The sequence below is a fragment of the Rhineura floridana genome, chromosome 4 (assembly GCF_030035675.1).
Source record: "Rhineura floridana isolate rRhiFlo1 chromosome 4, rRhiFlo1.hap2, whole genome shotgun sequence".
Classification (NCBI taxonomy): Eukaryota; Metazoa; Chordata; class Lepidosauria; order Squamata; family Rhineuridae; genus Rhineura; species Rhineura floridana.
Window position 1 is genome coordinate 80,359,604 of NC_084483.1, and position 24,955 is coordinate 80,384,558.

At 40.8% G+C, this 24,955-nt stretch overlaps 1 protein-coding gene across 4 annotated transcripts in view; it reads left to right on the forward strand.

The window, feature by feature from the left end:
- Positions 1-24,955, forward strand: part of GRIK2 (glutamate ionotropic receptor kainate type subunit 2) — a 614,747-nt gene that overhangs the window by 574,550 nt on the left and 15,242 nt on the right. For all 4 annotated transcript variants that reach the window (XM_061623432.1, XM_061623434.1, XM_061623436.1 and 1 more), the window contains one exon: positions 7,102-7,352. In XM_061623432.1, coding sequence (XP_061479416.1) covers positions 7,102-7,352 — 251 coding nt within the window. The remainder of the gene's footprint in view (positions 1-7,101; positions 7,353-24,955) is intronic.

Consider the following 24,955-nt stretch of genomic DNA (forward strand, 5'->3'; position numbering starts at 1 on the left):
TAGTGCATGTGTCACCATAGTCAAGTCTGACAAATCAAGGAACGGGCGCAGCTGGCGTATCAATCTTAATTGAGCAAAAGCACTCCCTGCTACAGCAGAGGCCTGTGCCTCCAGGCTCAAAGCCGAGTCCAGGAGTACTCCCAAGCTGCGGACCTGTGATTTCAGGGGGAGTGTAACCCCGTCCAGCACAAGTTGGATCCCTATTCCCCGATCCGCCCTCCAACTGACAAGGAGCACCTCTGTCTTGTCAGGATTTAATTTCAGCCTGTTCATCCTCATCCTGTCCACCACTGATACCAGGCATCGGTTCAGAGTCTGGACGGCTTCCTAGGTTTCATTAGGTGGAAAAGAGAAGTAGAGTTGGGTGTCATCTGCATATTGGTGGCACCGAACCCCAAAACTCCAGATAACCTCTCCCAGCGGTTTCATATAAATATTAAACAACATGGGGGACAAAACTGAACCCTGAGGGACCCCATAGGTCAATGGCCAAGGAGTCAAACAGGCATCCCCCATGACCACCTTCTGGGTTCGCCCCTCTAGAAAGGACCGGAGCCACTGGAACACCATGCCTCCAAGTCCCATCCCAGCAAGGCGGCCCAACAAGATACCATGGTTGATGGTATCGAAAGCAGCTGAGAGATCCAGTAAAACTAACAGGGACACACTCCCCCTGTCCAGTTCCCTGCGTAGGTCATCCACCAAGGCGACCAAAGCCGTCTCGGTCCCATGACCGGGCCTGAAACCAGATTGGAATGGATCTAAATAGTCCGTTTCATCCAAAAACCTCTGGAGTTGGGTAGCCACCACCCGCTCTATTATCTTGCCCAAAAAAGGGATATTGGAGACTGGGTGATAGTTAACTAACAATGCAGGGTCCAGAGAGGGTTTTTTCAGTAAAGGTCTTATTACTGCCTCCTTTAAACAGGGCGGAATTCTGCCCTGAAACAAGGAGGCATTAATCACCTCCGTGGCCCAATCAACCAGCCCCCCCCTGGCATTTTTTATAAGCCAGGAAGGGCAAGGATCCAATATGCAGGTGGTAGGACGCACCCCTCCAAGGATTTTGTCCACATCCTCGGGTTGGACAGGCTGAAAGGAATCCATTCTAATCAAACAAGCAGGAGCCATAGCTACATCCCCAGAGACTGTATTAATTTTGGTGTCTAAGTCAGAACGAATCTGGGCAACTTTCTCTGCGAAATGCCGTGCAAATTCATGACAACGGGCTGCTGAGTGGTCATCATCATGGTCACACGGGTCGGAGCTTAAAAGGCTCCTGACCACTCAGAACAGTTCTGCCGGATGAGACTTGGCAGACGCGATAGAGGCAGAGGAGAAAACTTTCTTCTGAGCCCGGACTGCCATAGAATAGGTCTTTAAATAGCCTCTAGCCCGTGTTCGATCAGATTCGCTCTGAGTTCTCCGCCAACGACGCTCTAGTCTCCTTCTTTCGCGTTTCATCATACCCAGCTCCTCGGTAAACCAAGGAGCAGATTTAGGTCCAATCCACGAAAGGAGACGCTTAGGAGTGATTGTGTCCACCACCCTGGTCATTTCCTCATTCCAGAGGTCGACCAGAGCTTCGACAGAATCACCTGCCAAGGTGACAGGAAAGTCCCCAAGAGCCATCAGGAAACCATCTGGTTCCATCAGTCTCCTGGGGCGTAAGTCCCATTGAACCCAATAAAGCTTCCTTCTGAGTAGTCATGCATTGGATTGCAGCCTTAGTTTCCTTTCCCCCCATTTTAATTCTGCCTTCTGTATCTTCACAACAGCCCTGTGAGGTAGGTTAGGCTGAGAGTTAGGGACTGGCCCAAGACAATAAATAAGCAAAAACAATGATGAGTAAAAATTTAAAATATGAAAATGCTCATGCTCAGAGTATTTTTGTTGCTGTTTGTCAAGGCTTTGTGTGTGGGTTTTTATGTCTACTGTCTAAATTTTTTTTTGCCTGAGAATGTCGTATTTCATACTGTTACAGATGTTCTTTTTTTAAAAAAAATTGCCCAAATTCTGTGGTGGTTGTTTTTTTTTACTTGAGTTCTTTGCATGGTTTAGGGGTGGCATTGCAGGAGATCAGGCTCTTATGGACAGCTGTGGGGCAGGTAGAAATTAAATGGAGTAAGCCTTTTTTGTATGGAAATACAATTATGGGGAAAGCTTCACCTGTTAACATTCTATCTGTCAGACATCTTATTACTAGTGTGTGCCCCATTCCCCAGATTTATTTTTGATTTGTGAATGCCATGACCATTGCCATTCCCTCCCCCCCATTTATCTTTGCAACAACCCTGTGAGGTAGCTTAGACTGAAACAATATATCTACATAAGCAGCAGTTGGTAGTTATAGTTGGTACAGCATTAATCAAGTATCGCCCCTGAAATGTATTCTGGTATACAATTAATAAATATATAGGATTGCAGATTAATTTTTATCTCTGAAAGGAACACACTGTCAGGCATAGAATTTAAGAGACATACTTTACTGGATGTGTTTGAAACAGATGGGTAGGTGGGAAGGGAGTTGGGTCTTCAACATAGTGCCCTCCAGATGTTGTTGGACTACAACTCCCATCAGTCTCAGATAACATAATAATGCTGAAGTTGGTTCCTAGTTCCCAGTTCCAAGTTCACAGCTACAGTAACTCCAAGCCAAAGTTAACATGTCTATGAACCCAAAAATGTATGTTGGAGTACCCCGTATCATATATCACTGTGATTTAGGGTCTCTCCCCATCAAGAATAACAACAAATTTATTCAGTCAAAATTATCAAGCTTCTGAAATGCTCATACATGCATAATGATATCATAAAATCATAAAAAATAAGTAACTGGGTGTGCCCACCCCATAGTCTGTTCTGGGCCAGGACAACTCATACACCCCAGGGAAGGGGAGGGTGTCTTCTACAAGATGCCAGTGCGTCCCACCTGGCCCAGAGCTTTTGTTGGGTGCAGAGCAGGGATAAGGGCATATATGCACAACCCAGAGCGACAAAAATATGCAGAAAACAATAAGAAACTGAGGGTGCCCACCCAAAAATCTGCACTGTGCTAGGCAGTAGTGTAGTGGCAAATTCAGAAGTGCAGGGTCCCTTCATGATAGTCTCAGCCACAGCCAGTCCCCCCTCCCCCCTTATTTTGCTCCTGGGTTGAGAATGAGGTCCTTGTTAATGCCTTCTCCCATAACAACTGATGTCCCTAGGAGATGATCAGTATGAAAGGGGAGACTATTAGCTACTGAAAAGAGTCTTCTCAGTGGGTGACTCACCTTCTTTCACTCTGATTGGCTCCAATCAGCAGGAAAGGACAAGGAAGCCTATTAGAAGACTCTTCTCAGTGGCTAACACACTCCCCTTTCATGCTGATCAGCTCATATGATGCTGGAGACATAGGGACCCTGCTCCCAAAAAAGTAAGGGACAACTTACTGGACAACTACACCCCTGCTGCCATGACAAATCATACATCCCAGGAAGGGGGAGGGTGCCAGTACTTAATAATAATAATAATAATAATAATAAATTTTATTTCTGAGTCGCCTATCTGCCCGAATCAACGGCCACTCTAGGCGACGTACAATTTCATCAATAAATACAATAAAACCACACTTCCCACCTGGCCTATAGTTTCTGCTGGGTGCAGGGCACTCATAAGATCATCTGTGCACAACTAAAATAATGAAGAGTAAGTAAAGAAAAATATGTAATTTGGGGTGACCACTCCAAAATCTGCTGTGGGCCATGAAACATCATTCACCTGAGCAAAGGGGAGAGTGTCCTCAACGAGAAGCCACTGCATCCTGCCTGGAATGGATTTTCTTGTGGACACACAAAACGGATATGTGCATCTATGCACAACAAGCAATGTAGAATGTATATGAGGAACTGCGGGTTCCCACCCCAAAACATGCTTTTTTAAAGTAACTAAAATGTAATTGTAGTGATTACTTTTGAGTAAAAGTAATCAGTTACTTTCAGAGCAATTGTAATTGTAACAGTAATTACTACTTTTTTGGGCCATGTAACTGTAATTTATTACTTTTTAAAAGTAATCTTCCAAGCTCTGGAACACACCTAGAAATGTGCTAGAACATATTTCACCTCCCACAGTTTTATCTTGTGCAAACTGAAACACTCCTCATCTCCATTGGAAATTATTCTGCAGAACAGTCAGTGCCATTATTCCACAATTGTTTTTGGAGCTTTTATTTTTTTTTGTAGTGTTGCAAAGTGTTGCTGTACTTCACATATTCACAGAAACAGAAACAAAAGAAAATGATTTACCATAGGAAACTTCACTAAAATTGCAAAGGAAATCAAACATATTTAAAGTGACTATCTGAACTATATCAACTGTTTTAATATAGTTGCTTCCTCCCTGCTAAAACAAGATCAGCACAGCACATATCTTGTTTCTGTTATTTGGGCTGACTGCAGGTGTTGCCACCACTCACCATAGGTACTTTCTTAAAGGTTTTTTGTCTGTTAGTGAATGTCTCTGCTTTGTAATCCAGGAGATAAGAAATGGGATCCTGTGCACGTTTGCTGAGAATGGATTGATCGTTTGCATGCTTGTTGAGTTCAGTGGGATTTACTCCCAAGCAATCATGCTTAGGATAGATAACTAACCATGGGGAGGGAGGCCTGGAGTGGGCAGATGAGGAGGAGGAAGGGCAAAGGGGAGCAGGGGGATGGGAGCAGGCAGGAGGGGGAGGGCAGGTTTGATGATTTGCATGTTTATTAAGTTCAGTGGGATTTACTCCTGTGCAATCATGACTAGGATAGGTAAAACTAACCATGGGGGAGGGGGAGGGGCGAGGAGAGGGGAGGGGGAGAGGGGAGGGGGAGAGGGGAGGAGAAGGAGGGGAAGGGGGAGGAGGGGATTAGAAGAGGAGGGGGAAGGAGGGGATTGGATGGAAAGGGAATGGGCAAAAGGGGGTGATGGGAGCATGGAGGAGAGGAGGGGAAGTTTGATAATTTGCATGCTTACTGAGTTCAATGGGATTTACTCCCATGCAATGATGCTTAGGATAGGTAAAACTGACCATGAGGGAGGAGGAGTTGGAGAGCAGAGGGGAGGAGGAGGGGGAAGGAGAGGATTGGAAGGGGATGGGGGAGGGGAAGGGAGGGGTGGTAAGGGGCAAGAGGGAGGGGAAAGGAGGGAGGATGAAGGAAGGGCAGGTTTGATCATTTGCATGATTTTTTTTACTTCAGTGGGATTTACTCCTGTGCAATCATTCTTAGGATAGATGAAACTGACCTGTGGGAGGGGCAAGGATGGGAGGAGGAGGGCAGGAAGGGGAGAGGTAGAGAGGATAGGGGAGGGGGAGGGGAGGAGATTGGGTGGGTGGGCACTGGGCAGAGAGGAAGCCCCTTTCCAAAAGGAAAACATTGTGAACAGTATTATTCTTTTTCAGGGTTTCCCCCACCTTTTTATTCTACAGCAGGCACATGTAGGCTCCCACTCAAATTTAAACCAAAGCTGTCGCTGGCCACATCCACACCAGACCTTTATTTCACTTTAGATAGTCATGGCTTTTCCCAAAAAATCCTGGGAAATGTAGTTAGTGAAGGGTGCTGAGAGTTGATAGGATATGCCCTCTTCCACTCACAGAGCATCAGTCAGAGTGGCTGACTGTTAAACCACTCTGGTCACTGGAGCTCTGTCAGGGGAATGGGAGCCCCCTCTAAGCACCCTTCACAAACTACACTCCCCAGGATTCTTTGGGGGAAGTCATGACTGTCTAAAGTGAAATAAATGTCTGGTGTGGGTGTGGCCCCCTGATTAGCCAAGCCCAGCAGCTGTGAGTCTGACTTTTAGAACACTGACAGTTGGTTCGTAGTGAGTATGCCCGACATTATCACTGAGTTCAAGTCAAAATTTCTTAAATTACTTAAAAATCACCCAGGCATTTTTTTAAACTTTTCAACTGCAGAAGATGAAGGTCATAGTATGGGGGAAGGTCAGTAATAGGATTACAGGTACTCTGTGAACATGGCTGATTTTTAATTAATTTCAACAAATTATGAGATTTTAGATTCGGTATGTGAGTATATTGTTTGTTTTTCCCCACATGTCATTGTATGATATGAGGTGATATGAACAAGTTACTAAATGGATCATTGTATGTTTTAATTTTTAGCCTCTGACGAAGGCCAAGTCCAGAGTGGCCGAAACTCATTGGGCTTCTTTCCTCTTTTCTATAAACCGATTTGGATTTCTTAAGCAATTCTCCTTTTTTGGCATCTTGTTATCCTCCCTCCTTCTTCCTCCTGTGTAGTGTCTACAACAGTTTCTCGAGTTTGCAAATGTTCCCATGGGCCCCAAATATGTTGGTGATCCCTGGTATAATAGGATATGGTCTCTGCATAGCAAAGACTTTTGAAATATCAAAACTTTCTATCGCAGCAGGCTTCAAATCTATATACCCAAGTTTTCATGTTTATGTAGTCAAAACTATACTGCCCATTCATAAGAGGGATGTAACAGCAGAGCAGACTCGGAATTATCTTAAGGGGGTTGACCCATACAGCCCAATGAGGACTGAGTGTGCTCAGTGGCCACTGGCTGTTGAGCAGGGGAAGAAACGCAAAGGTGAAACCTGGAAAAAGAGGATGAGAAAGAGGCACATAAATGTAAAAAGGGCAAAAAGAACCATCTCATTGTTTAGATAGGTCATTTCCTGGTTCACACTCAGAAGTTATTTTTTAAATGTCCCCAGGGATGGAAGTGAGAGCTGCCTATAGAAATCAGTGGAAAAATCCAAGATTTTAATGAAGCTGCTTTGAGGCACTATTGTGTCTGTTCTCTAACACACACACACACACACACACACACACACACACACACACACACACACACACACAAAGACTAACAAAGACTGAGCAAACTCAGAACTGAATGCTAACTGACTGGGGGGGGTTGCAGGGGGGAAGGGGAAATCAGGTGGTGGCATGAATGGGATGAAGTTACCCTGAAGGAAGCATTCCACACTGCAGCTTTTTTTTTCTTGGCAGGGCCCCACTTGCAACTTTGAAATGGGATGAATCGCTTGAGCTTGTGCTTGTTAACCTGTGCATCCCCCATGGTCTCTTTCAGGGTCTCCATACAGAGACAAGATAACTATAGCAATTCTTCATCTCCAAGAAGAAGGCAAGCTACACATGATGAAGGAGAAGTGGTGGCGAGGCAACGGTTGTCCCGAAGAGGAGAGTAAAGATGCCAGTGCCCTTGGAGTACAAAATATCGGTGGCATCTTCATTGTTTTGGCAGCAGGATTGGTCCTTTCCGTCTTTGTGGCAGTGGGGGAGTTTTTGTACAAATCCAAAAAAAATGCCCAGTTGGAAAAGGTAAATATTGTCCTTTTCGCCATAAATTCTACAATGATGATGTACTCTTAGCCCTCTAGGCAACCAACTGAAAAGCCATTCTGATGTCTCATAGTTTAGCTGACATCATTTAAAGTTCAGACTGAATGAGCACTGGAGCTTTCATCTTTATACAACTTTAATTTGTCTTCAATATTTTTAATTGTAGCCAGCTTTCAGGCCAAGTGACTATTTCTCCTCTTATTCAAGCTTGAAAAAAGACACCTTTTTGCTCCTGGAAGTTCACTGCAGTTAATTTTATGGATGAAGAAGAAAGCAAAATCTGTAATGGAAACAAAATTAACCTTCTGCAGATAGATCTGGGTTTTAAGTGTCACACACTCTCAGTCCAAAGTCAGAAGTCTAGAAAATGTCTTTCTATATGTCCTTTCTGGAACACATTTACTCTTCAAACATATGGTGGTAGCATCTGGAAAAGCATTAGATCTATATTAAGGATTTACTACTGATTATGATTTTATCTCTTGTAACTTGGACACATTCCAGTTTTAAAACCTAGAATGTTGAAGCTGTTCTATACTGGATCGACAAGTGGATGGATGGCCACTTTTTGAAACAGAGACAGAAGCAGCCATATAAGTTATGTTTTAATAATATATATGTGTATATATGTTAACATATAAATCTGAGCTAAATTATGTCATCTGCTTACATGTCTTACTTTGAATATACGTTTTTAGAACGGAGAAAATCTGTCATGCATAATTGAGGAGCTTGTGACCTCCTTACATTCCCATTTTTAATACTATAACTTTTATTAAAATTGGTAGTAAATCCAAGAACCACACGTATGTAGATTTTTTCTTTTCTTTTTCAGATGCTACGGATAACGTTTTATTAATTCTAATAGTTTTGGGACTTCTGAAATTGCACTGACATAGGGTGCTTCCAGACGGGAGTTTATCATGGAATCAAAGTTGCCAATACACACAAGTTGTTCAAAGCGTCCAGATGACGACATCAAAATGCCAGCCCATCCTCTTTTTCTTTTCTATTTTACATTTGATTCAGATTTCCACTTACCAGAAAAAATCCAATAAGTAAAAATAATTTAGTGTACATACATCTGACATCACTGCTGGTGCAGAAGCTAATTAGCACAGTGGGGGAGGACATGTGTGCTAATTAGCACATGTGTGGTGTCATTTCGGTGGGTGGTATCTAATGCCACATAGCTACTTCTGTTTGCAGCTCACCTAAGCACAATCTAGCCATTTTGTTTTCAACAGCCCAGAAAATGTGAGTGTGCCTGTTTCCACCAATTACCATATGCTAAAGGAATGTTTGAATTTTGACTCAGCTAGAAGGAGTTGTTCTCCCAAGGTTTCTACACAGAACATGTAGAGGATTATCTCAGAGGCTATAATCATTGTACATACATTGTAATAATAACAGTAATAATAATAATATAGAGGACTTTTGCAAGACCTCTTTATCACTTTTGTGTAAGACTTAGTCAGGTAAATACTACTCTTGTGCAAGATCTCAGTATTGTGTTTTTTTTTTTAAAAAAAGGAAATTAATATTGCCAGAAAAAGAAAAAAAAGCATTTTGCCCATTATGATGCATGATAAATACAGCTAGTGCTCCTACTCAGAGTAGACCCATTAAAGTTAATAGACATAACTAACTTGTTAATTTCATTTTGTCTACTCTGAAAAGGACTTCATTGAATGCAAACAATTACTTCCTGGGTTCTTTTTAAAAAAAGGAATATGTGCACATTATACTGTACACATGTTCAGAGCAGAAAAAGGTAGTGGAGGGTGGGAGAGAAGAGATTTAGAGGGGGGGAAAACCCTCCTGATATATTCTGTCAAGCTCCACTCACTGGTGTGGATGTCAAGTATCAGAATAGCAATGGATATCTATGACTAAAAAAACAGGAATGTGTGGAAGCTAACACGCCCAGCACATACACAGAAATATTGGATCTGAACAATCCATTTGGGATATAAGCCCCCCCATCTGGAAGCACCCATAAATTAACCCTGTCCTAAGCCCATTTATTTGGAACTTAATCCTGTTGATTTCACTGGCACATGTAAATGTGCATAGGACATATCTTTTTTTTTAATGTATCATTAGAGGAAATTTTGATGATAAACAATAAGGTTGGATGAGGTCACAAGTTCCTTATGGATTATTTGAATATGTATATGTTTCATTAAATTGTGATTTAGTAAGAATTTAGTAAGAGGAAATCATCCTAATCATGTAGGATGATTAAATTATGTCAAGCTAATCTTGCAGCTCTCTTTTTAATCACTGAAATGAATTTTATTTTAGAAAATGACCGTTCATTTTAAATAATTGATGTACATCACAATGGCTTTATCCGTTTTTTAAAAGAAAAATGATGTGTCATATATGAGTGGCAGCATGTTTTGTATCAGTTGGTCTGTATTTTTTTTCCAAAAAACCTCTTTTATTTATATATAAAGTTGGGTCATTTTTTATTGTGAGTTTTGTACTCCAAATGAAATTGCATTTTAACTGGCATATGCATCTTACATAACATTTTGAAATATGATGTGAACACGATAACTTTTCCTCATAAAGGATATTCAAATGTGGGGGAAAGCCACCTTTCACAGTGATATAATTTTATGATTTGCGTCATGTATTGTACAGTAGGACCCCACTCATATGGTGGGTTACGTTCTGGACCCCTGCTGAAAAGCAAAAACCACTGAAAAGTGGAACTCATTGAATAGAATGGTGCGCGATGCCTGAAAACCGCCGTAAAAGCGGAACACCGTAAAAAGCGGAATGCTGTAAAAGCGCCGTATGAGTGGGGCTTTAGTCTAATTGTTTCTAATTGAGACCGCTGCATTAGCGAAGCGCTGTAAAGCGGGGCCCTATTGTACTAAACATTCCCTTGAGTTGTTCAAGCACATGTGATACAGAGACTTGAGTGAATTCTTTCCTCTGCTTGTATTACACCATGATGTGGATATTTGAATTATTCTGTAAGGAAATTAGTGGTGTGAGCATGTGGTTGAGAGAATGGGGGATTCCACCTTAATGGCTAGACATCATAATGTTTCACTTTCTTTGAATTCCATGAGTGACACATGACACATCCATTTAGCATTGCCATTTCCTCATTTGAGATTATGCTTTGATTGCATCTAGGTACTTTTAGATAAGGACTGGTTCTCACACAGTGATTACAGATTGAAACTAGTTCCATGTGGTGGCTACTCTAAAAGTTTATGTGCATTTGCTTCTCGTATGGATCAGCATCAGGAACATAGTTTGTCTTCACAAATGCTTGATGATGGCATAGAGACAATTGCCTGATGATATAGTGTGCTTTACTTGGACCTATTGTTGAAGCTGTCCAGAAAACTCAGTGCACGTTTCCAGTAGATTGTTGGGTGGCACTTGCAACTGTTGGTGCAATGCCATATAACCTATTCTGTGGGATCTGCATTAGCTGCCTATATATTACCGGGCCCAATTTAAGGCGTTAAGTCTAACATATAAAGCCTCAAATGACTTGGGAACTAGTTACTTGATGGAGCACCCTCCCTGTATCAGTAAGCCCATGCTCTTAGATATACTGAGGGTGGCTTCTTGTTGTCCCACCATCAAGTGTCACTCACTGTGGTTAGACACTGAAGAGGGCCCTCTTGGTAATTGTACACTGACTGTGGAATTTTCTCCTCATAGAAGCATGGCCATGGTGCTTATAGCTTTTAATGGGCTGGAGGGGATGAGGTGTTTGGGAGAGCGCAGCTGTAGACACTCTTGGAGGAACAGATTATCCTGACCTATTTCAGTCTGGGTTCAGGTCTAGTTTGGGGATGGAATTGGTCTTGGTCACCCTAATGTATGACATTTTTCAGAAGAGGGACAGGGGAGAGTGACCTTGTTGTTCTTGCTTGATCTCTCAGCAGCTTTCAATACCATTAACCACAGTATCTTCCTGGACCATCTGCATAAGTTGGGAGTTGGTGACACTGTGTTGCAATGTGTGTGCCACTCACACCTAAGAGTCCAGGTTCAGAAAATAGCTTTGGAGGATTATGTGTCCACCCCATGGTAGTTGTGCTGTGGGGTGCCACAGGACACAATTTTATCCGTAATGCTGTTAAATATCTATATGATGGCACTAGGAACAGCATTAGGAGGTTTGGAACCCAATGTCATCCCTATGCCAATGACATTCAGCTCTGTTTCTTCATAACAACTGAATCAGAAGAGGCTGTGGCTCTGTTAAACCAGTGCCTGGATGCAGTGGTGGGTTGGATGAGGGCCAATAAACCAAGACTGAATCCTGGTTAGCCCTGGTAAGAGAGTCACTTTGCAGGTGAGCAGTCCTGAAGTCTGCACGTTGGGGAGTTCATCTGTCCTAAATGGAGTTGCACTCCCCCTGAAGGAACAGGTATGTAATTTGGGGGTGCTCCTAGATCCATCTCTGTCATTGGAGGCTCAAGTGACCTTTGTGGCAGGGAGCACCTATTATCAGTTTTGCTGGTACACCAACTGCACCATTTCCTGGACAGGGATAGCTTAACCACTGTGATTCATGCATTCGTAACCTCACAACTGGACTGTTGTAATGTGCTGTATGTGCACCTTTCCTTGAGATTGATCTGGGACCAGGGTACCTGAAAGACCACCTGCTCCTTTAAGGTATTTTAACCTTGTACTATGGAATGCTCATCCCTCTGCCATACATGAAGCAACAACCATTGCTTGCTTCAGATGTCTTATCTTTTTGCATAGGCTTTCCCTGACCCATAAATATAAATGTGTTATTGCATTGCAGCTGGTTTTAATGTTTGAACTAGTGTTTTGCTTTATTTCATTTTTGTTGTTGTTGTAAACTCCTTTGGGATCAACTTTAGTAAGAAATGGTCTATAAAATGTGTAAACAATATACTGAAGCGTATATCCATTTGACAAGCTAGTATACACAAACAGTACTCTGCACTGGGTATCATGTGAACGTAGTTTCAAGGGGTCTTAAAGTTCATATGAGACGTGTTATGGAAATATGTATATATATGCAGAGTGTTTCAGTGGACTGAGCTGCGTGTGTGCCAGTGTAGAAGCAGGCTTTTACCCTGCATTTAGATCATTGAGACTTAAGACTTAGTAAAATAAGAAAAGCTACTTTATTTATAGAAATACATAGTAGATAGAAAGGCATACCTAGTTCTAACTAAGTAAGTTGGCACTGCAATGCCCAGACTTAGGTATTGCCCTCATGGCTCAGGAGAGAGAGCAAAGACAAAGATGTCTCCTCTCTCCTTGGACAATCAAAGAAGTTGTTAAAGGAAAGAGGGGCAGATAAGCTTCTCTGAGCATATCAGTTTACAATGGAAGGAAGTTAGGTAGAGAAGAGCACAGGTAAAGGTAGGCAAGCCTAGCCAGATGGAGGACCCTAACTCTATCTCCCTTCTGGAATACAAACAAAAGAACCCTAACAGGAGTTGGTGTTGCCCCCCTTCCAACATCACTTCTCAATGAGTGTTTGGTTCAACCTATGAGGTTAATCTTGTCTCGCAGCTTGCAGTATCTGACTTTGCCCAACACCTTCATCAGAGCGTCTGCAGTCATGACTTCCGTTGGACAATGCTCCATCTTGAGTAGTCCTCTGTGGTAGGTATCTCTAATGAAATGGTATTTCACATCTATGTGCTTGGTTTGTGAACTCACCCCTTCTGACTCCATGTGTCTGATGCATCCTTGGTTGTTTTCATGCATCACGACAGGCCCAGGTATAGAGATGCCTAAATCTTTACACAGTTCAAGTAGCCATGTCAACTGTCTGCTAGCTTCACAAGCTTACATATATTCTGCTTCTGTGGAAGAGAGTGCTACAGTCTCTTGTTTCTTACTTGCCCATCTGATCACAGAAGCTCCACAGTAGAAGATGTTTCCACTGGTGGATTTTCGATCGGTGGTGTCTTCAGCCCAATCAGCATCTGCATATCCCACTAGTTTGGAATGTTGGGTAGCCACTACCTTCAGTTTCATGGTTGCAGTGCCCTTTAGATATCTCACCACTCTCTTGATTGCTGTCCAGTCTTTCTTGGTTGGTGAACTGGTTTTTCTGCACAGGTATCCCACTGTTACTGCCACCGCATCTGCTGCCCTGGGCTCCTACCAGGAGGAAGAGCAGGATATAAATCAAATAATAATAAATAATCTGGCCTGGTTACCAGCTAATGTACAGAAGTTTCTTGATGGCTTGTCTGTAGCTCTCATAGTATTTCCATGGTTTTTTGTTGTGGTCCGGTTTCAGGTATCCTGCTTCCATTTGAGTAGGTGCTGGATGTGCGTCTGGATGTTCTGGAGTATAAACAACAGTAGTCTGGTGGTCTATGCCTTCCTCACATAGAATGTCTTGCATACCCTGGACACAAATTATTCTCCATTGTCAGATCTTATAATCTGTGGCTTTCTGCCAAATTTGTTGGATACAATTCTGACATAGTCCTTCAATTTTTGAAGTACTTGACTTCTCTCTCTCAATAGGTACATTGTAGTATACCTCGAGTAATCATCTATGAAAGTCAGCATGTATACATTTCTGCCCTGTGATAGCATTCTCATGGGTCCACAAAGGTCTGTGTGAATTAATTCTAGAGTTTTTATGGTTTTCCTTTTCACTTTCCTTAAGAAATTTTGGTTTCACACTTTTTGTCTTTATACATTTTTCACATTTTTTTGTAGATTTACATTGTCCAATTTTAATGCCTCTAGCCAAATTTTCCTTCTCTAGAGCATTGATTCTGGTTAAGCTGGCATGTCCCATTCTTCTGTGCCAAACATAGACACATCCAGAACAACAGATTTTTTTGGCTATATTTGCATGCATAGTTTCAAAATATTCCAAATGCAAAAGTCTATTTTTCAATTTTGCAGTACAACATCTCCTTCATCTAAAACTTGGCAATTTTTGTCATATAAACGCAGTTCACGTCCAAGCTCTATTATTTTAGTTGCACTTATTAAATTATCTTTAAATGCTAGAACAAATAGGCAATTTTTCAGTTGAAGCTCTCTGGCACCCTGTGGTGTTTTGCAAAGCAGTTGCACAATACCTATTCCTTGAGAACAGAAAACATCTCCTGATGCTATCATTACATACTGTGTATGGAGTCTAAAATTCTTAAACAAATTTTTATCATTTATTAAATGGGCACTAGCTCCAGTGTCGATTAAAAATCTGGTTTTATAATCATCATTCTTTCCATCAGACGCATAGTAACTAGATTGCTTCACTTTGGTTTGGCTATTTGATTTTCTTTCACCTTGCTTTTGCTTAAAAGCAACTCTTCTCTGTCCTTTCAGAGACAACCTCTTTGAAGGTGATTAGAAGATTTGCATTTGAAGCAATTCTTCCTTTGTTTGTCTGTACCCTGCTGTGGCTTTGGCGCATGACTCATCTCTCTATCTTGCCTTTGGGTGCTGTTTCTGCCCACAGTAAAATTTGCTTTTTCAGACAGAGCTTGTTCCTGTCTCTTTATAGTCCTGATCTTTCAAATATGACATAATTTGATCCATATTCTGATCTGTTCTAGTATGCAAGCAGTCACATTATGACGTTCATTTAGAGAGACTAGGAATATTACTTTTTGTAAATCTTTGTCCAATGATCTACCACATCTTTCTAATTCTTGGAGCACACTTGTAAATCTCTCTAGATGTATATTAAGATTGCTAGACTGTTTCAGAGTGCACAGCGACTTATAGAGAAACATCATGTGATTTTTAGATTTTCTGTGATACACATTTTCAAGCTTCTCCCATATTTCTTTAGCATTTCTACAACCCATGCAAACCTTTAGTGCCTCATCTGATTAAGCTGAAATAAGAAGAGACTTCACTTTGGCATGCTTATGCTTCGAGGATGCAGTGGCTGCTTCATCTGCTGCTGAGGGTTCAGGATCAGTCAGGACTCCATGCAGATTCTCCTCTTCCAAAAGTGCTGTCATTCGGAGACTCCAAATCACATCATTGTCCTTCTCCTGCCTTGGGATGCTTGTCTTAAGTGTTGATTCTTCAGCCATGATTTCCTATCTTTTGTTCTGCTTTTCTTTCTTTAACCTAGTTTCTGTTTGATCTCTTGGTAAATCACACACAGTACTTAGCCTTTTTAGCTTTCAGGCACAACTTGCAATTCAAAGGGTGGTGATAACCCTTTGTTATGGAAATATATGGAATATATTTTATATATTTATATATTTTTAATATCTTATAAATATGGAAATATATATGCAGAGTGTTTCAGTGGTCTGAGCTGCGGGTGTGCATTTACCTTAGAAGCAGGCTTTTACCCTGCATTTAGATCACTGAGACTTAAGATTTAGTAAAATAAGAGCAGCTGCTTTATTTATAGAAATACATAGTAGATAGGAAAGGCATACCTAGTTCTAACTAACTAACTAAGTTGGAAGCTCAATGCCCAGACTTGGGTATTGCCCTCATGGCTCAGGAGAGAGAGCAAAGACAAAGATGTCTCCTCTCTCCTTGTATAGTCGAAGAAAGAAATCAAAGGAAGGAGGGTCAGATAAGCTTCCCTGAGCATATCAGTTTACAATGGAAGGAAGTTAGGTAGGGAAGAATAGGTAAAGGTAAGCAAGCCTAGGCAGCTGGAGGACCCTAACTCTATCTCCCTTCTGGAATACAAACAACAGAACCCAAACATGAGTTACTCTTGTCCCACTTCCAACAAGAAGCAACCTGAAGTGAATGACTCTAACATTCACTTTTAACACCACAAAGATAGGAATGATATTATGAGTAGAGTCCCAGATGTTAATACCTTGCATCTACTACTTCATCAACCCTTTCCTGATTGTCAAGATTTTTGCCTGTTATTGTAATATTAGCTGTCAGCTGCTTATCATGTGGATTCAACAGCCATCATGAGGCAGAGTTAGGTTTATGCATCTATAAATTTTCGCCTTCATGATACAAATTGTTTCTTTTGTGATGACTTATTTTGAAAGTAGATGCATGACTTAAGACTAGTAAACATATAAAAGTGTAGCTAATGACAGCAAATGATCCATGCTACAGTGCACCCTAATATTTTTGACTGCCCGCAGAAAGGGAACCTAGAAGGATGGAAAGAGAGGATCCTTGAACCTACTGGTGGCCAATAGGAAGCTATTCTGCACTTTCACAGAGGTCTTTAAGCAGTGTACTTCAGTTGATAGTATTTTTAGTTCATGCCCCCATAGGCTACTGCAGGTCTCTGATTTGTATCAGTGCAAGCCACAACAGGTGTAGAATGTGCAAGTGCAGCATGACTATGCAGTAAGAAAATCTAACACTGATCCCTCTTGTACAGTTTCTGTTCTGACAACAGCAGAGGTGGTCAACAACAACAGCAGCATTGACAAAATGCCAGCAAACAGGACTGCATAGGTTGCTGCCATAGATGAGATTATGATGTTTAGTTTGTGGAATGTTTTTTTCTTAAAATCATGAATATTATATGGCAACAGTGCCAATATGTTTGCCAAATGTGATATAATATGCAGCTGCACATTCAGAACAAATCAGTAATCTTATGAATGCAAGTTTATATTTTGTGATCTGATGCTTGTCTTGTTTGTGTGCTTTGTGTTTTAAAATATCTATCTATAGTCCTCTGCAATTTTATTCTGTTCCTGGGAATCTACTGGTCGGCTCTCATATGCCAACACAAAATGCATAGGATAAATTTTGTGATCTGCAACAGCATTACAAAATTACAAAATGTGATGTTATTCTGATGTGCAAAGTATATTGATGAGAAGTTGTAGGCACATATTCTGGTGCAAATATTTAGGATCAGAAAGTAAACAAAATAAGTTCACATATGCACCAAAAAAGATTGAATCTGTGGTAGATGAATCATTATATTCTTATTTTTAATGCTTCTTACTTGGTACACACCAGCTTTTCTTGAAGTAAGGAAAAGCTTGGGGAAAAATACACATTTGGGATGAGTGGAGCAGTCAAACATCAGCTTTCGTTAGACAGCAAGGAACGTCTATTTTAATGCTTTTAAAAAAAAAGAAAAGACATGCCTAACTTGACCAGAGACAACCTGCCAACCCATGACATAGTTTCTAGACTGTTTATTTGAAAAGTTTCAGCAGGATCTTGTTTCACTGGGAGATCAGTACAAACCCTCAGATCTGAAGGCATCAAACACTTTACAGATAAAGACAGAATTGTGATACAGGTTGTACTCAAAACAAGCTTGCTTCCCCTTGATCAGTGCTTAAATTATAGAGGGCCTAGAGGAGGTGGAGCCTCTTTATTTATTTTTATTTTATTATTTCCAAACCTATATATCCCACCTTTCTTTCATCATGGAATCCAAGGATGCATACATGTGGTTCCCAGGCTGTCACCTATCCAGGCACTGACCAGACCCAATTAGTCTCAGCAAGGTGGTGACTTCATGTGCCTCCAGACCATATCCTGGATCTATATCCTTACCTTTTGTACTTCCCAGTAATTACAATTTTTAGAAAGCTTCCGGGGCATAATTCAGCTAAAACTGGAGGAATCAGGGATGGGGCTTTTGGATTAATTATGCCACCTACCTTTACCCCATAATATCCTGATTAAAAAAGGATAAGAAAAAGAGTCTGCTGTGCAGGAGAGATGCAGAATATACAATCTGGGGTGATGATGCAGGTCTGTTAACAAGTCAGTAGCATACAGGTCTGCTTATGATACTAATATCCATGAATGTGGCACAGGCTGTTGCTGCCAATCATGTGCTTCGGTAGTAAGAGCTTCCTGTGAAAGTTTATTCACTTCTAGATCTCTAGATCAGAATTCTAGCGTAAAATGACATCAGAACAGTAATAATACATAAGATTTTGCTGCAGTTTAAAATACATGCAGGTTGTATAAACACAAATGTGTACGTGTAAGTATCTGCCACCAGGACAGGGTGGAACTAAGGAGGTATATTGTCATCCAAATCTCATGCCCTTTGGGATGGTTTCCTAATTTGCCATATGAAGCAATAGTGTTGGTATGAGGAATCTGTGGCCCTCCAGATCTTATTGGATTCCAACTCCCATTGGCCGCAGCCAGCATGGTCAGGAGATGATGGGGGATGTAGTTCAATAACATCTGGAGGGCCACAAATTCTCCACCTCTGCAATATTGTTTCCTGCATCATGGCAGGTCTACTCTTCTGCAAGCACATGTTGCTTGCATGCATTAGACTGTGTCTACAGGTTTACAGATATACAACCTACCAGTTGATAAAAACTTGAATGTATTTATTTATATAATGTGAGATAAAAGGTGCTTAAGTTCTATGCTCAGTTGTTTACTCTGTAACATTATAGTTGTATAGCTTCATAGGTAAGATTAATTCTGAAGTCTTATCTTCGTACACATCTTTGAAATGGTCACTTTTCACTCTGTTATTAGACATAAACAGAATGAAAACCAACTGGGCAAATGTGTGGTTGGAGTTGAATTTCATGTGTAAGAAATGAGTAGATTTGAATAAGTAGAGAATTAATTAAATGTTAAATGGGGATTTCTTAATTGGGTATTTGATTTCTAAATTACTGGAGATGCAAGGGTTGGCAACACTGCATTGCATTGCACACCATTCTGAAGGATCCTCAGATTGCAATGGAGGACCAGCAACCCTTAGCATGCAATTGAACATATCTTCAGATCCAGGCCAATGTTTTTTTAAAAAAATATAATTTCCTCCATTTTTTAAAAAAACCCAACATTTTGTTCCTGCCTTATCATTTCTAATGCAAACACATAATTATGTCATCTACTTGGAGACATATTATTAAGCAGACATTTGTTTTCTAAGACAACCTTGGCAATAAGTGCAGAACTATTTGCATTTTATAATTGCTTCTGTTTGCCAACAACCCCCTTCTTGGTTGTAACATTATGCTAGCACTTAGAGGTCATTGAGTAAGCAATTTGAGAAACCAAACCCACATTAAACAATTATCGATCTGTTTATTGTGAATGTAACTGATTTGATACGGTGTGGATTGCTCCTACGTAGCATACATCCCATTGTACACACATGCCAAAGGAATTATACAAGTCCGGCACCAGGCATGACAGGGCCCTTGGGTAACACCCACCAAAGGGGGTGTGGGCTTAAATAGGCCCAGCAGCCCCACCTCCCGTGTTGTCGTGTCAGTGTGCTAGTGCATGCATGCCTACCATCACCCAACATAGTGGCAGGGGCATCAATGGGGTGTTGGGAGGTGTGTTTGTGGTAGTGTGCTGGTAAGGTGGGAGGTGGGGCTGCTGGGCCTATTTAAGCCCATGGCTGCCCGGAGGAAGATGTTGCCTGGCAGGATGGAGCTCCTGCTCCATGTACTGTGGCAGCAGCATCCTCGCCGCAAACCACACCCCGTGACCTGATACTGCTGAGAATCAGAGAACAGGAGCTCCACCCTTCAAGTCTCAGCCTCAGGAGGGGCCCTTCTGGGCCACAGGGGCCTCTCTGGGCTGCAAGGGCCCCTCGGGCCTGTGCCTGACTTGGCTGCTCACTGACACTGGGCCTGAAGCTGTACTTTTAACACAGAGAGCTAGTATTCAGCTAGGACTGAGGAGACTAGAGTTCAAATTTCTACTCAGCTTTGAAATTAAGGAGTTACCTTAAGCCAGTCATTTTCTAATAGGCTAATTGCTGCCCTGGGCTCGTACTGGGAGGAAGGGCGGGATATAAATATAATAAATAAAATAATAGTCAAGGCTACTTTGTGGGGTTGTTGTTCAGATAAAATGGAGCAGGAGAAACATGTCCACTCTTCTGAGCTCCTTGAAGAATGGCAGGATAAAAATAATAAAGTATACTAATAGGCAAATGTGACTTCATATCGGAAGCAGCTCATTAGGTGGGGTTGAGCTGCTATGGTAGCTTCCCAGCAGATGAGTCACTGTTGCTTACCAGAAAGGAAAAGGGATGAGGTGAGGCAATGGGGAGGGCAGCATGGTGCAAATGCACCATCAGAGCCATTCTGGTAATACTGTCAGTCCATTTACTCTAAGCTGACCTCCCTGCTGCCTTTGTCTCCTGGTAAGCCACAGTGACTCACTTGCCAGCAAGGCTCTGCCCTACCCAGTGAGCTGCTCCTGCTTCGTATGTTGAGATCATGGTTGATCAGCGTTAAATAAGACCATAGAACCTACTAATTCACGGATTATTATTTTTTACTAGCCAATTTGCTCAATCACATATAGGAATGGACAATTCTGTCAGTTTTGATTTGTTTCAGTTTCTTATGGTTCCAATCTTCTGTTCACCCCATTTCCACCTAAATTTGCCTTTTTAAAAAACCTCATCATAAAAAGTCATCAGCCTTTCAATGTGCATTTCCCCATACACATTTTTGTATGCCATTTTGGCTAATCCACACATTTTTGCAAGCAATTTCCTCTGTTTTTGTAAGTAGTTTTCAATAATATATGCACTTTTATGCACGCTTTCCCCCTAAAATGTGCATGTTTGGGGTTTTGTTTGAGAACTGTATCACAAAATATGGAGAAGTGCGTATTTCAAAGGATAGGTGAGTTTTATTTGCATACTGTTTTGGGAATTGGGAATTAGGTAAATTCACATTGAAATGTGAATTGAACTGAAATTCTTCCCCATCCCTAGTCACACATACCTGTGTTAGACAATGGCATGTTGGACAGCTGAAGGAAATTTAAAAAAACCTCATTCCCAATTAGAAAACTTTCTCCGCTTGGTTGCTTGGGAGTGATTCATTCTTGCTACTGGTGGTCAAGTGAGTGTCTGTGTACAAACCTAAACTATACAACCCTTTATTCTTGCAATATGGATTTACCCAAATAGGAATTCAGATTTGGGCCCTGTACTGCCCTGTACTGCAACTGGAACTGCCCTGGGTCTCCTTTCTGTGTACGTTAAGTAGCACATTGCTAAAAGCATATAGCAAAAGATAGAGGGAAGATCCCTAGTCCTGAACTAACTTTCACAGGAAGGGAGTCTGAGGACCTGAGCAAATAGAGGTGACAAGAGACAAAGTTCTAGGCTTTACTGACAAAATAAAAATGGACAAATTGCCAAGTCCAAATGGCATCCACTGAAGAGTTCTTAAAGAACTCAAATGTGAAATTACTGATCTGCAAACAAAAATATGTAACTTCTCCCTACGATCAGTTTCCATACCAGAAGACTGGAAAGCGGACAGTGTATCACCACTTTAAAAAAGGGATCTGGGAAATTACAGGCCAATTAGCTTAACATCTGTTCCAGGAAAACAGATGGAAAGCATTGTTGCAGATAAAATTACAGAGCATATAAGGAGTCTTGCTGAACCAGAAACAATGACTTCTTCAAGGGTAAGTCCTGTCTCACTAACCTATCAGAGTTCTTTGAGAGTGTCACCAAATGTATAGACAGAGATGAGTCCATTGACATTGTGTACTTAGACTTCAAAAAACTTTTGACAAAGTACTTCATCAAAGACTCCTGAGATACCTTAGTAGTTATAGAGTAAGAAGAGAAATCCTCTGATTGATCATTAACAGGTTAAGAAACCTGAAGCAGAGAGTAGGAATAAATGGCCAGTTCTCCCTGTGGAGGGATGTAGAAAGTGGACTCCCCCAAGGATCAGTGTTGGGACCTGTGCTTTTTAACTTGTTCATAAGTGATCTAGAAATGGGTAAGCAGTGAGGTAATCAAGTTTGTTGATGATATCAAATTGTTCGGGGTAGTTAAACAACAAAAATATTATGACAAAAAGACCTCTCGAAACTGAGTGAATAGGCAGTAAAAAAATGCGATTCAATATAAGCAGATGTAAAGTGATGTATATTGGAGCAAAAAATCCTCATTTCACATATACGCTCATGGGGTCTGATCTGCTGGTGACTAACCAGGAACAAGACATTGGGGTCCTAGTAGCTACCACATTGAAGATGTCGATGCAGTGTGTGGCAGCTGTGGAAATAAAAGGTGAATTCCATGCGAGAGATCATAAGGAATGGCACTGAAAATAAAACTGCCAATATCATAATACAAATCTATGGTGTGACCACACTTGGCGTACTGTGTACAGTTCTGGTCACTTCATATCAAAAAGGATATTGTAGGTTTGTAAAAAGCTTGTAAAAGGCAACCTAAATGGGATGGAACAACTCGCTTGTGGTGAGATTTTTCAGTTTAGAAAAAAGGTGAGTCATGATAGAAGTGTATAAACTTATGCATGGTATGAATGAAGTGGATATCTTTCATAATACTAGATCTCAGGGAAATCAAATGAAGCTGACTTTTAGAAGATTTAGAACAGCCAAAAGGAAGAGCATCTTCACACAGCATGTATAATTACACTATGGAATTTGCTCCCACAAGATGTAGTGATGGCCACTAACTTGGATGGCTTTCAAAGAGGATTTGACAAATTCACAAAGGATAAGGCTGTCTGTGGCTACTAGCCATGATGGCTATGTTCTACCACCTCCACTATTGGAGGCAGTGTGCCTCTGAATAAGAATTTCTGGAAATCATAAGTTGGAAGAGCGCCATTGCATTCAAGTCCTGCTTGTGGGCTTTCCGTAGGCATCTGGCTGGCCACTGTGAGAACAAGATGCTGGACTAGATGGGCCTTTGGCTTATGTCTTATGTGCTGAATTTGAGGAGTTGCACTATTCAAGCTGTTTCCTTCAGCTATGTGGCCCAGCGTTCTTCCTACCATTTTGTTTTTTCATTAGAAAGACTAGGCTGCAAGGTATGGGGCCTTAGATCACCTGGGAGATTTCTCATGCCCAGTAGAACATTATCCCTGTATATTCACATCCCATGCCATACTGCAAACTATTGGAAATTCCCCTATTTCAAAAGTTGGAAAACAGAATACATGTATAGCAGCCAGTTTGTTTATGAAAATTATGTTTATAAGTCTAATTTCCTCATTTTTAACATTATATACAGTATTTAACCTCTTATGTACAGTAGACAATGTAAAATATTATATAAATATTAATACTCCTAAGAATTGTTTGTGTTTATTTCTATATTTTCATTCTAATTAGTGTTTTTGGCTATTTTTGTTTGTAGGTACAGTTAGAACATTAAACATGCAGACTGAAATTAGTTTAATTAACAATATTTTGCTTCAGTCCATATTTTGAGGTTTTTATTTACAAAGAAAAGAACACACCTTAAAATCTATTATCAGTGGCTTGACAAACAATGTATTTCAGGATTAAAACACTAAAACCAAACCAAAATTTGGATCAACCAATGGTGGCAATTACATGGTCTGCAGTTTCTATGCAGACTCAAGACACCTTTGTGGACCAACAATCTCATGCTGGATTTCCAGGAATTCCAGCTTTTGATTTCAGAGAGATTCTAGCCCTCATTACTGCAAAGATATTTAAGAATGGACCAGAAAAAATGCTGCAAAGTCTGATTCTTATGCATTTCATATTTCAAGGAAGTAACTTCTGAATAAGAATAATTGTTTTATATCGTTCTTCAGAAAATCTGCACAAATTATGTATGAACATTGTGAAGAGCATGAAGTCTTCCAAATCACAGATACTCAGTCATTAACTCATTGACCTTAGGCAAGGTTCTATTTCTTCCATCTGTAACATGATGGTTCTGTTCGATCTTTTAAGATATGGTACGTGAAGGGTTTTGAGCTATATAAATGCCAAATATTGTTATTGTTCCCAGGGTAACTATCGGTGCTGAACTAACTGCATGCTCTCGTATCTAATAAATAAACCAAATTGTATTCTTTTAAACCTGCTGGGAACTCACTTCATCTTTATGTACTGTCTTCTGTCTCAGATGTGACTACATTCATTGTGGCTGCAAAGAAAAAGTTGCTCTGAGAACAGAAATGAGTGCCACATTGTCTTACTCCGATCTATTTGGCAAAAGTACCACAAGTGAACTTAAAAGCATAGGATAGTGGTACTCCTGTGCATACAATAGTACATCTGCAGCTATTCCTTCACCCAGTTCCTTTTTTTCCTGATGGTGAACTGAACTGAAAAGCATGCAGTGGTTTACACTGTTTTAAAAGGCATGTTTGATAAAGAGTCATTCTCAACACACCAATAGGACAGATTCTATAAAGCTTCATTGTGTGATGTCAACCCATTCTGTAATATATATGGGCAAAAACCTTCAAGGATTAAGGAAATATTGATCCACATTTATTCCAAATACAACATTGCAATTTAGCACTTACAAATACATTGCTGATATATGCTGTGGCAGGTGGCATATGTACTTTGAGCCCTAATATTTTGCAGGTGGCATAGGTGTTTTGAGCCCTAATACAATATATGTTTCTCTATTCACATTAATGTTACAGAAAGATCCAAGCATTTAAAAGTTATGTACATATACAGTCACCTCTCCACTGAAGTGAATAGGGTGTTGCTGCTTATGCAGAGCTAAGTCATGTAGAAAAGCTTCTTTAAAGTAAAATTTCCCCAAGAACAGTTTTTACATTATTGTTTTTACTTTTCTCAGCATATTGCAGCCTAGCATTTCAAAAGAAAGTACTTCTATCCAATACATTCCATATAGTTCTATACAATTC